Genomic DNA, 12,796 nt, shown 5'->3' with positions numbered 1-12,796 from the left:
ATCACGCGCTGCTGGGCCCCTCACCTGCGCCCAGCCCAGCCTGCTGTCCCCCCGGGCACAGGCTCAGATACTCCAGCACTCCCACTCCACGCTGCAGCCCGCTGGATGCTGGACTTCCTTCCCAAAGCAGGGAAGGACAAGCTGCCATGCTGTGGGAGCCCAGGGACCGTGGCACCCAGGGTCAGGAAAGCCTCAACCCCACGGGTGACACTCCCCAAGCAAATCTGGTGGGTTTTCCCTGACAAAAGCAGCATCCAGCTGCTCCTGGCTCTGCCAAGTCCATGGAACTCAGCCACACACTGTCCAGTGTGTTACCTGGCTGTCCCTGTCACCCTTGGAGCCCCTTGCTGTGTTATCAGGGCAGGGCATGTGTGACACCAGCTGGCTTTGGCACTGCTTTCTGCCCTGCTGACCACCAGCACGTTTTGTTTGGGCTCTGATTAACTCTCACTTAACTCAGTCTGCAGTGGCCTGACTTTCAGGGAAAGCCAGTGCTGATCTCCCTTTAATTGGGCTGACATTTCACTAAACAAACAAAAACCCCAAAATGAAACAAAACAAAGAGCCCATCTAACGCTTAATTGGCTGTGGCGCTTCATCCACCTATTTATCGAAACCTTTTCAAAGGCACCGAGGGCTCCGGGAGATGCAAAAGCACTCACATAATAAGGTTATGTGCTATTCAAGTCAGCAAGCAACCTGTCCTGGGATGCAATTACAGGAGATAGCAGGGACACAGCACCAGTTCAGGCTCCCAGACTTCTCGTGCTCACTCGGGATTAATCGCCTTGACTTTGTACCTGCACCTCATTGAAGTGCCTTGTTTGAAGTCGCTGGGTTTGATTCATCAGTTGGAGGGATAAATTAAACAGCTGACAGGGAGGGGAACGGGAACCTGGGAAGGCAGAGGCTGGGTGGGGAGGGGAGAAGTCCCTGAGAGAAACAACTCCTGGTGTCAGAGAAGAAAGCACCAGGCTAGGGCCAGGGCATGGTGGTGACCAGAGAAGGCTGCACATCCCCTCTGCCCACAGCACCCTGGGTGGACAACCAGGGGGTGATGGCTTCCACAGCTTCACCAGCAGCCTCCATCCCCTCTGGCACAGTATGCTCACTGCCTCATCCCCAGCATGGTCGAGGCAAAGTTTAGTCCTTCTGAGCCCAGTCCTGGCCCCAGCTCCTGCTGGAGACACCAGGAGTGAGGGTGATGGCTCTGGACCCCCTCCACCACCTCCTTCTGGAGGTTTGGAAGCTCCCAGCAGCAACGAGCCAAATAACTAACACGGAGCTGGCAATTATACATTCTGCTGGTAACAACAGGAGAGCAATCCAATAACACACACAGTTCAAACACAGTGTCTAACAACATTTCCCAGCCCATCCCTGTCAAAGCAGCCCAGCTATTTCCTTTCCTCTTGGATGATGTAGATTGATTGCCTGGTTTTATTAAAGACAAAGTGTGTTTAATAGCAAAAGGGAAGCGGGTCCCTGGAGGGAAGGAATCAATGCCCTCCCGTGCCCTGCATTGATCGTGGGGAAGAGCAGAGCTGAGGCTGGAGCATGGCTGCTGCAGCTGGAACAGAGAAAGAGATGGCACCAGACCAGGCTCTGCTGGTGACCCCATGTCCCACTGCCACCCTCACTGTGCCCACCTCTGCTCCCCGAGTCATTGCTGTGGCCGTGCCAGGAGCAGGTGCCTGTCTCTGTGACGATGCCCTGTGGCACAGGCCTGGGTACTTACTCTTGACAGTGAGGAACATGGACTTGCTGATGTCTGTGCCCACGCCGTTGCTGGCCTGGCAGAGGTAGTAGCCGATGTCCTCCTCCAGCACGTGGCGGATGAGCAGGGAGCTGTTGGGCAGAATCTGGATGCGGCCTGTCAGGGGGATGGGGTGGTACTGCTGCGGGTTGCCACTTCCTAGGAGGGGACACAGAGACACAGAGTTCAGCTGAGGCAAAGCAGCTCTCATGAGGCTCAGAGCTGGGGTGGCCATGCCCAAGGGACTGTCCCCAGTCTGCAATGACATCCCCACACACGGCCGTGACCCATCCCTACCTTTAGCGTGCTTCCACATCACTTTCGGGGGAGGGTACCCATCAACAGAGCAGTTCAGCACCCCAGCTTTTCCATAAATGCCATCTTGGTTGTTGGGTTGGACCACAAAACGAGGAGGCACTGAGGAGTTGGGGAGAAAGGACGGTCACTGCAGGAAAATCCCCATCAGATCCCTACAACTCCCCACTCCCCATGGGCACGGGGGTGCCGTGGCTCAGCCTTGCTCCTCACCCTCCCACGTTCCCTCTGCTCCCCACTGTGCTGCCCTCCCTCCCTCCCTCTCCCACCGGGACCAGGTGGGATGCAGGTGGCCGGGTCACCCCCAGGCTCACCCCGCACGATGAGCTGCCGCTCTCGGCTGACGGTGGCAGCGTCGTTGCTGGCGATGCAGGTGTAATTCCCGTTGTGCTTGAGGGAGACGCTGGAGATCTGCAGGGAGCTCATGAACTCCTTGCTCTCGATGGTGACCCCAGAGCCAGAGAGGATGACGTGCCCGTCCTTCCTCCAGGTGATGTGGATGGGCATGTCCCCGGAGGAGACCACGCAGGGGATGTAGAGGAGCTGTCCGATGGAGGCTGGTGGGAACTCGAAGGGCTGGATCAGTGGAGGGACTGTCGAGGGGAGAGGCACAGAATGCTGGAGAGCTCATCCCAGGAAAGCTTTCCTTCAGTGGGGATGGGCTGCAGTGGGGCTTGGGGAAGATGCTGTCCCGGGAGGAAAAGCAGCCCAGAAACTAAGACAGGCTTTTGATTCCACCAGGAACAAGGCCAGGGGACAGCAGGAGATGCCATCAAGCAGGAAACAGCAGGAAGAGTTCTCCCACCTGGCAGGGCCACCCTGATGAGAATGGGATGGAGAAACGCTGACCCTGCACTGGGGAAAGCCCCGGCCACCCCCAGCACGTGCCACCCGAAATTCCACCTCAGCATTTATCCACTCCCAGAAAAGCCATTATTAGATGGATGCTTTTCTTAAAGGTGCTGGATTCAGAACCAGCCATTATCTTTCTGATAACTTAATTAGGCAACTGCAGCATCTCTGGCAATGTGGGAGGGGGAAGAAAGCGGAGAGAGGGAGACAATTAGCTTAACAAGGCTCAGCACCTGGTAGATGAGATCGTCGTTCTGCAGTCTCCATAATTAAATTAGCAGCCTGCCAATTGTCCCTTTGGCAGTAGGGAGCTGCCCTCTCATGCAGGCACGGCGACAGTTCCCTGTACCCCCACGCCCTCCCCTGGGCTCCCACCTCCACCCTGTGCCTATCCCATCACTCAGGTCTTGGCACTGCTGCCTTGTCCAGAGCACTGCAAGCAGAGGCTGTCACTGTCCCCCAGGTGGGCGCCACTGCCACAGGGCAGGCAGGTACAGGCAGGGCTGGCCCGTCCCTCTGCCGGCAACGTGGCTTGAGCTGCCAGAGCCATGGAGCCAGTGCTGCCTGTTTTCCATAATTAATGAATAATTAATTGGGAATGCACTGCAGTCTATTGCAGAGCGGGGATGGGCTTGTGGATCCGCACCTCTCCTCTCCAAACGCCCCTCTGGCCGACAGACAAGCTCTCCTTGCTCCAGCTTCCCACAAACAGCTCACAACTCCCCTTTCCTTCCCAGATCGCTTCCCGCTGCAATTCTCCTTTCTCCGAAGCTTCCAGGCTCTCGCTTGGCCACAGCCGGGAGCACCCTGCCCACAGTGCCACCACGGAGCTCATCCCAGCAGCTCTAATCCAGAGGTGACCCTGCAAGCAGCCTCTGCCTTCCTGTGCCCTGGCACTGTGTCAGCCCCATGCTCCCCAAAACGCTGCAGCCACCCAAGCAGAGCCTTGTGGGAGCCCCAGGACAGCACCAACCCACACGGGATTAATTAAAACCTTCAAAGACATCTGCAGGAATAAGGAGCTGTCAGGGCATCTTGGAAGAGGCTGGATTTTTGGATTGTGCTGCTGGGGAAGCGCAGGGATGAGGCCCCAGCAGCAGCAACCCCAATCATCAAAGCCCTACGGAGTCAGGAGGTTTGAAACTGGGATCTGGGGTTCCCTGGCTAAGCAGCAGCAGCTACACCTGGGCAGGAGTTTCCCTCAGCACGAGATGGGGGTGGTGCCTCATGAACAGGGCTGTGGCTGCCTGCTCATCCCTGTTCCTGGGGGATTGAGCAGTGCCAGAGGGAACTGTAAAGCTTTTACTTATGCAGGTCCTTCCAACCTCGTAGAACTCACTGGTGGCATTTCATGTGGTCACAAGGCACTTGGGGCTGTAAAAGCTTTATGGTGCTCCACGCCACCCCATGATCCTTGTGCTATACAGTTATGTTTATTCACTCTCTGACTCTCTTCTAAGGCCTTTGCTATTTTTCTCCACAGACCTTTTATCCAAGGGCCAGAGGAAATGAGGAATTCAGCCAGTGGGGCAGGGTGTAAATCTCCAGCAGTGGAATGAAGACATCTGGCTTGTGCTGCACTGTGCTCCAGCCTGCTCACCTTCCCCAGTACATAACCAGCCACTAATCAAGGCAGTAAATCCACACTGGGAAGCGTTCAGTAGTGGTTGCTTCCCAGGATACACCTGAACTTCAGCATCCTGCACCCTCTGAGGGCGCCTCCCAACGAATCCCATTATTTAACTGCTCACAAACAGCTTGAGATGATCTCCCCACATCAGCCCTGCCTGTCCCAGTTGTCCTAAGACAAGACCAACATCTCCGGCCTCTTTCCAAGCCCTGGGGCTCCACATGGACAGGGATTTATGTGAGGTGTGAGGAAAGCAGGGCTGGCCAAGCCCTGCAGACCCCAGGGGCAGGAAGACCTCCCCGCACTGCCCTTAGACAGGCTATCCACAGCCTCCTGTCCCCTTTGGAAGCCTTGGAGAAGAGCATTAGCTAATCAAGTGGTAGCATCTCTAATCAGCTTGATGCGCTCTCTCACTAACCTGATTCCTAATAAGAAAATGGTGGCTGGGAGGGGAGGGAGGGGGATCAGAGTAAATCCAGTGCACGAATCCCCTGCTGGGTGAGAGGCAGGATGACAATTGGCCGGCTCCGTCCCCAGCGCCGCCGTGTTTGTCTGAATGATTTACTGCAAACGCTGAGCTGGCGACGGGCAGAGGCGACCCGACAACTCCTGAGGACGGGAGATCCGGGAGCTCCCAGCACAATCTCAGCCAGGCACTGGGAAGGAATGCATCCGGCTCAATTCATTAGGACTGATAGCTCCCTCAATGGGGCTGAATAATTGATGGCCTGGAGAAGCTTTTAAGATGTTCTGTGCGCTCAGAAGACCAAGAATATTATTTTTTTAAAAGCTAGCACACACAGAAAAACATTGGTGAAGGTGATCCAAGCAAAGGTTAGATGTTTTAATACGTTATGTTTACACCATAAATCCTTGCTCCATCACTTGTAAGGGGAAATGGATACAGCACGGCTCGGGGCAGCTGCTGGTGGCAGGCAGGACCAGGTAGCCAAGCCAGCTCCCGAGGGCTGAGCTCCCATACCTGGTGACTACAGAGCATAGCCACCACCTGGCCATGCAGTTCCCCACGTGGTGCTCCTCTGTCTCCGTCCCACTGCAGGGAGATCCCAAAAGCAACCTGGATGAGCTCTCCCTGCCCTCCAGGACAAGTCCCCATCCTCTCACCTTTGACGGTGACGTGGACGCTCTGGCTGATGGAGAGCTGGGGCTGGATCAGCACGCTGCACAGATATTCTCCTTCATCCATGCCCTTCTGGACATCCATCAGCTTCAGGGTGCCATTCTCAAAGACCACTTGGCGGTGGTTATCGGGCAGCAGCAGAGAGTCCTTGTACCACTTGATGGAGTAATAGGGGTACCCGATGACCCTGCAGTTGATGAAAGTGTCCCTACCCGCGACCGCTGTAATGTTCTTCATGGCGCGGATGCTCGGGGGCCCTACATATTTGGGAGGAAGGAAGAGGCAGGCTAGGTTAATTCCGAAGGGCCATTTGCTTGAGTGCAGATCTGCTGCTATTTCGGAGCGAGCTTCACAGGCAGAGGTGACCAGGACAGCTGGGAGCCAGCCTGGTTTGGGTGAGGAGGCAGCACAAGCTCCTGTCAGCTCGTGTGGGAACAGCCACTCTCGGCTGCAACCTCCAGCTCCAGCTCCTGTCCCTCACCTACCAACAGGGCTGTGCTCCTGGGGCACAGCCACACTTCAAACAGTAAATCCCAGCCCTGTGCTGGGGGAGCTGAGCCCACACACACCACAGCTGCCCACTGCAGGAGGTTGGATGTGTCTGTGTTTCTGCACTGGGCACTGTGGCTGTCCAGGGTGCCTCCCCCTGGCTCCTCTGGCAGCACCAGAGATATGGGAGGGACAGGCAGAGCTCTCCCAGCACCACAGCCTCTCTCTGCCTCTCCCAGGAGGAAGCTGCTTGCATTGTGCCAAACATCCTTGGCAAGAACTGCTATGGGAACCTGACTTCACTGGCAAAAACGCTTCACCTCCTCGAACCCCAGCTTTCTGCGCCCCCCACTGCCAGCCTGTGTGACACTGAAAAGCCAGACAGCTACCACTTTCTGTCTGGCTTTGGAGCTGCCTGAGGACTGGGAGAACGCTGCAGGTGAGCCTTTAAACGAGAGGTTTCATGCATCAATAATTACATTGTTCTCCCAGCCGCTGCATAAAATAGCGAAGTAATCTAAAGATTAACCCTGTCTTGACTCCTCATCCTGAGGGTGTAGCAGGGTAACAGCTTAACAGGCACTCAGGATCAGCTGATGGACGGTGTTTCTCATTCTAGGACACATTAAGAAAAGGAGCAGGAAGAAAGGAATTAGCATCTCCCTCTGCAACCATGCCATGGGCCTGTCTGAGGGACATGCTCTGTGCCACTGAAAAAGAAACCCAAATCTTATCTAGTGACAGCCCATCAAGAGCTGAGAGAGGGGAAAAAGGGAGACAAGGGAACATCCTCATTGAAAACGCTGCTCTGGCTTCTCCCGGCTGAGGGATGAACTTCCTCCAAATTCAGCAGTAAATGGCAGCAAAATTCCGACTCTCCTGGGATCCCAGCCAAAAAGCCACTAGATCCATTTCAAACCTGAGACACAGACAAACACAGCCCTTCAACCCTCATTCTCAGCAGACAAATAAACGCTCCCTTATCTTGTCTCACTCCCACCTGTAAGCCTGAGAGCTTTAATTGGGGATTATTAATGGACAGGGGCTTACACCATACCCCGTGCCTGAGAGTGCTCCCTGGAACACACCGAGCAAAGCGCTGCAGCCGTAATAACACGGTGATTAACGCGGCCATGGCTTTTAGCAGACAAAGAAAATACAGACATGACAAATCAAAGCTCATTTTCCACGATTTCACGTGCTGCCTCATCATCGTTTGTCATGGAGATCCTGGTGCCACCGGGCACGGTGGCTGCCAAGGAGTGGGGCTCCTGTAGGGAACGGGGGCAGCTGGTAGAGCACAGGGGACCTGGGACACTTCTGGGCCTGCCACCTCCTTCTCCATGTGCGGGGTCCCTCAGGGGGCACCTGCCCACCCTGTGCAGACCCCAAGGCAGGGCTGGGCAGGGTGAGAGTGGACCCCAGTGTGAACAGTGCAGCCCTTTGACTCCTGCAAAGCCAAGCTCCAGTTCTCCAAGTCTCTGGAATTGCTTTCCACTTTGTTAAACTCCCTGCTTTAAGCATCAGAGAAGCTCAACCCTGCAGATGTGCGAGGCAGGTCTCAGGGTGCGAGGCTGGGGTAGCCAGGGAGACCCACACGGCCCAGAAGAAGAGGGAACAGAACCAAAACCAAAAAAGCCCAGTAAAATTCCTATTCTGATATTTAAAAGTAGACAGGCACCTCTTACGTTTATTCGCGCTTGGTATTCGGCGCTGCCCACCGAGTTCCGCGCGGTGCACCGGTACACGCCGCCGTCCTTGATTTGAGGCCCGGTCACGTTCATGTGGCTCACGGTGGTGCCATCAGACATGGTGTACTGGTTGGAGCGGTGCCCGCTGTCCCGCGGGATGGGCTCGTCATCCAGCGCCCAGGTGACGGTCGGTGGCGGGGCCCCCTTGGCGGCACACATCAGGGAGAACTGCTCCCCGGGGTTGACCACCTTCTCGCTGAAGGAGGAGACGATGCGGGGGGTCCCATCTGGGGGGCACCCAGCGGGACGGGGGTCAGGGAGCGGCAGCCACAGGCAGCAGCAGTCACCCGCCAGCAGGATGGCACTGAGCTCCACCCCAGGCTCAGCCAGGACAGGAGCCTGGCTGGTGACACACGCGCATGGCTGTGCTGGTGTCCCTGTGGCAGGCGGGTGCAGACAGGGGTGAGGGGACACGGTGGCTGATACAGACACCAGCTCGAGGGGTCACCTCCCTCAGCAGAGCCCGTCCCTTGTCCAGCACTTGGTGGGCTGGATCAGGGAGGGCTGCCAGGTGAGTGGGGTGCCCAGGGGCTGGGGATGGCAAGTCAACTCTAATTTTGGTCCTTCCACACCCCAGCCATGTCGTGCAGACAGCACACAGAGGAACAGGCTGGCAGCAGCCTCAGGACCTCCACCCCAGTGGGTCTCCCTGCCCCACAGCCATGCACAAAGCATCCCCTCAGAGAGGGGCAGAGGAAGAAGCCCCCAGCCCGGGAAGCCAGCTCACCCTCCAGCGTGATGATGGAGAAGTCCTGTGCCGTCTGGGACTTGCGGGTGGCGAAGCACTGGTAGGCCCCGGAGTGGCTCTTCTGGGCGGCCGTGATGAGGAGGGTCTCGTTGCTGATGCCGCGGATGGAGATGTAATCATCCACCGCCACCAGGTCCGTGTTGCGGTACCAGCGGATGACGTACTCGGGGGAGCCGCTGAGGGCACAAGAGAGGATGACGGTGCTGCCGATGCCTGTTTTGAGCTTCTTTGGTGTGAGGGTCACACGCAGAGGGTCTGTGAGAGAGGGGAGAGGCGTTGGCGGTGCCGGGCAGTGCAGCTCATCCCCGCTGCGCTCTCTCGGCTCCTCCTGCCCTGGGAGCGCCAGCCCGGCTGTGTGTTAAATGTCACTGCACAACAAGGCAGGTGGCCCTGCCACCGTCCTCGCTGCTGACAGCCCCAGGCCCCCAGAGGGGGTACTGTGGCGAGGTGGCAGGACGGCTGGAAGAAGATGTGGTCCATGTGACAGGGACAGTGCTGATCTGAGGACACACCAGGCTGGCTCCCAGCAGGGTGACAATGCCTAGCTGGCACCATGCTCCAGGTAAAGCAGGCACAGTGGCTCTGGTACTGCCAGGATCCTGGTGACAGGAGGAACCCCCAGGAAAACAGCACGTGATAAATATTTGGCCTGCCCAGATGGTATTTACTGTTTGGCTAGAGCTTATTTTATGTAAATCGACATAAATTTTATGTAAATCAACAAAGCAAAGCACAGAAGCACCCAACACGTCGGACACGTGCAAGACAGTGGCTTCCAGCGAGCCAAACACCGTGCCAAAACACAGGGCTCTTGTTTATACAGCTGTATAACCCCCTGAAGCTGTATATTGATGAAGGCTTTACATGTCAGAAGGCAGCAGGGCTAAGCCACCCCACTGCTCCTCCCTGCCGGCTCTCACCTATGACCGTGAGGGTCCCCGTGACCTCTGCGGAGCCGAAGGTGTTGGTCACCTCGCAGATGTAGGTGCCGCTGTCCTCCACGCGCAGGTCGCTGATGGTCAGCCCCGTGATGCGCTTGGTCCAGCGGCTGTCGGCGGGGAGCGGCCGCCCGTCCTTGATCCACCGCACGGCCGGGTTGGGGTAGCCCGAGGCGATGCAGGGCAGCTCCACCAGCCGGCCCGCCCTCACCTCCCGGGACTGGAAGCTGTCTAACATCGTGGGGATGGACTCCGCCGGGTCTGGGTTGGGAGAGGAATTGGGCTCACCCGGGGAAGAAGAGGAGGTGAGGTGCCTCAGGGACATTGGGACACCCTCTGGCATGGTGACACTGTGCGCAGTCAGCACCACCCATGAGAGACTGGCTCTCCCCATCCCCTGAGCTGGTGGTTCTGCCATACAGGAGTGCAGGATGCACCCCATTATCATTGCTGAGCGTGGGGTGCCCTGTCCCACTCGGCCAGCACAGCCCTTGGCAGCCAGGACAATGGGGAGGTGGGAGGAAAAACACATCCTAAATAGCTGATGGGAGGAATAAACTCAGCACCGGAGGAATTACTCAAGGTGACACCTAATTGGTGCAAAATACACAAATTTTGTGGCACATTTCAAAATTTACAAGCAAAAGGGCCCATCAGGCAGCTGGGAAAGGAGAAAATTAATCACTAAGTCTCAGGCGTGAAATTAAATTCCAGGGGAAAGAAACCTCTTTCATTACTCCCAAGCAGAAGTAAAACGCCGTGACGTGTAAATAATGACAGCGACCAGGAGGGGACCGGGCCAGATCGAAGCGCGTGGACCGGGGATGATACACCCGGCGACACCCACGCACCGCTGGGACATGCGGCAGGACGGGCACGGCTGGCACCCGGGACCCCGAGAAGCAAGATTAGGCAAGCCCTGCATCTCTTCCCTGCCCTCCGGGGGGTTAATTCGAGGAACCGGTGCGGGAGCACCCGAGGATGGGAACAGCATATGGCAGGGAGCGGCGCCGCGGCTGCGAGTCGGGCGAACTCCCTCCCTCCCGAGCGAAGTAATTTGGGCAGTCAGCGGAGCCGGGAGCGCCCCGAGACACCCGGCACTCCGGACTGCACTGCCTCCGCCGCAGTATCGCTTGCATGTTCGTCACATCGCGTCAGGCTGCTCACATCGCGGGCTGTCACATCGCATCGCCGTGCGCCCCGTCTCCTGCCGCTCGGGGTGACGCGCGGCGCTGGCACCGCCGCGCCCGGCCCGGGGGGGGGGGCTGCGGGCTGGGGGGCACAGCCCTGGCACTGCCAGCCCCCTGCGCAGCCCCCACGGCACCTCCCGCCCCGCACCGGGATGTCCCCTGGCTGCGGAGACGCGAGGTGGCGATGGCATTGCTTCCTGCGCGGGATGGCAGCGCTGGGGGCGGGCGGGGAAGGAAGAGAGCAGGAGTGGGGACATCGGGCAGGGCTGGGCACCCTCCCGGGCACGGGACCCGCCCCTCGCCCACGCTGAGGTGGCTCACGGGCTCACCTGAGACGGAGAGCCGGGCGCCGTTGCTCTGCCGTGTCTCCCCGCTGTACTTGTGCTTGGTGATACACCTGTAGGTGGACAAGGCATCTTCCTTCTGCACGTCCGATATGTACAAACCTCCATAAGAAGTAATAAAAAACCTATTTTCTGGAGACACAAAGGGAAGGGGAGAAGAGTGAGCGAGCCTCCCCTGGCCCCAGGCTGAGCACCCGGGTCAGGCAGACCCCCTGCATTCCGAGCCGGCACCGGAACTGTGGGAGGGGAGGAGGGACCTTCCTCCACCTCCCTGCACCTCCACCACATCGGGGTGCAGCGCTGGCTGAAGTTTCAGGCAGGCTGCCGAAGTTGGGTGAGCCACAGAAACCTTGCGTGTGCAACAGCAGCCCCGGCGTTCGTGGGCACCGCCTCCCTCCATCACTCACCCTGGCCAAGCACACACACCTGCCCAGGTGTGAAGGTGGGTTTGGGGTGTCTTCACACCCACCGGGACTCCCAGGGCTCGGATTCAGGCAGGCTGTGGCTGCAGAGGGTGAGCAGAGCTTGTGGCACGAAGCTCCGGCACACGCTGCTCCGCCGCGGTGCCACGCGCTCCATGGCAACGCGGCAATTAAAAGTGAATCGTCCCGCTGAGTTAATAATTAGCTTAAGTTACTTAGAACCATGTGAAAACAAATAAGGGCTTGAGCTGATGTTTGAGCCCCGGGAGGAGGGTGGCGGGAGAGCAGCCAGGGCAGCACGGCCCCAGCAGCGCTGCTGGAGCAGCCCCCTCAGGCCAGCAGGTTTTGGAGCCTGGCACAGGGGAAAGGAGTCTTTGGCTGGCTCCTGACCCCTGCAATTCATCATGAATTATAACAGTAATTAACACGAATGGAAAGGCCTGTGTAGTGGCTACATGGAGAGCAGGATAAGCCGAGGCTCTGGAGAGCCTCCCTGCCCACCTGCAAAGCACTTTGCCCTGCCCCTCCGTGCCAAGCAAGGCTTTCACCCCCAGCTCTGTGAGGTTTGGGGGTTTATTCCAGCACCAGTCTCAGCTGGGATGGGATGCTCCATCTGCTCGGCTGCACCGTGCTGCCAGCCAAACCTCCCCCTACCAAACCCCACGACTGCAGAAGGTAATTTAGTGCAGCTGAATACTCAGAGTGAAAACCCTTAAACCCAGCCTGTAAATCAGCAACGTCTGCAAATGGCTCCCTCAAGTCTTGCACAGCGCCTGCTAAGCCAGGATCTAGCTGATGAGGCCAAACTGCTTTTACTTCCAGTGCATTTTGGAAGCATCCGGATATTCTCAATTTAGGCAAGAAGAAAGCTCCAGCAGTGGTCAAACTCAGGAGTGCAGAATAAACACGAGTGAGAGAGGACAGGAGGCAGATGCTCCCACAGCACTCTGGCTCCCACACCCTGGGCAGGACCCCAGGCCCAATTCCCGGCAAATACTGCGGGTGACAGAGCAGCAGAAAGCAGGGATGCTCCCCCAGGGAACGAGGGAGTGTCCTGGGCACGAGCCAAGGCAGCGGCAGCGCCGAGCTGTGCTGGTATTACCCACTCCAGCCGTGGCTCAGCCAGATGCGCGTGTTTGACTCCAACTGCTCGATACAAGACAGTGAGGGACTCCAAACAGCAAAGAAACAGCAAATAATTAATCATTATGCCAGTCAAC

The 12,796-nt window shown here is 57.6% G+C and overlaps 1 protein-coding gene across 1 annotated transcript in view; it reads right to left on the bottom strand.

The window, feature by feature from the left end:
• The window catches only part of DSCAML1 (DS cell adhesion molecule like 1), a 92,840-nt gene that overhangs the window by 17,225 nt on the left and 62,819 nt on the right, over window positions 1–12,796 (bottom strand). Inside the window, exons 4-11 of the mRNA XM_062508644.1 lie at window positions 11,140–11,286; window positions 9,603–9,881; window positions 8,662–8,937; window positions 7,865–8,161; window positions 5,679–5,951; window positions 2,386–2,664; window positions 2,054–2,173; window positions 1,739–1,915 (exon numbers count right to left, since the gene is read on the bottom strand). Coding sequence (XP_062364628.1) covers window positions 1,739–1,915; window positions 2,054–2,173; window positions 2,386–2,664; window positions 5,679–5,951; window positions 7,865–8,161; window positions 8,662–8,937; window positions 9,603–9,881; window positions 11,140–11,286 — 1,848 coding nt within the window. The remainder of the gene's footprint in view (window positions 1–1,738; window positions 1,916–2,053; window positions 2,174–2,385; window positions 2,665–5,678; window positions 5,952–7,864; window positions 8,162–8,661; window positions 8,938–9,602; window positions 9,882–11,139; window positions 11,287–12,796) is intronic.

This window comes from Cinclus cinclus, chromosome 25 (genome assembly GCF_963662255.1).
Source record: "Cinclus cinclus chromosome 25, bCinCin1.1, whole genome shotgun sequence".
NCBI lineage: Eukaryota > Metazoa > Chordata > Aves > Passeriformes > Cinclidae > Cinclus > Cinclus cinclus.
Note: the sequence above shows the minus strand (reverse complement) of the source record. Positions and strands in the feature narration are given on the sequence as shown.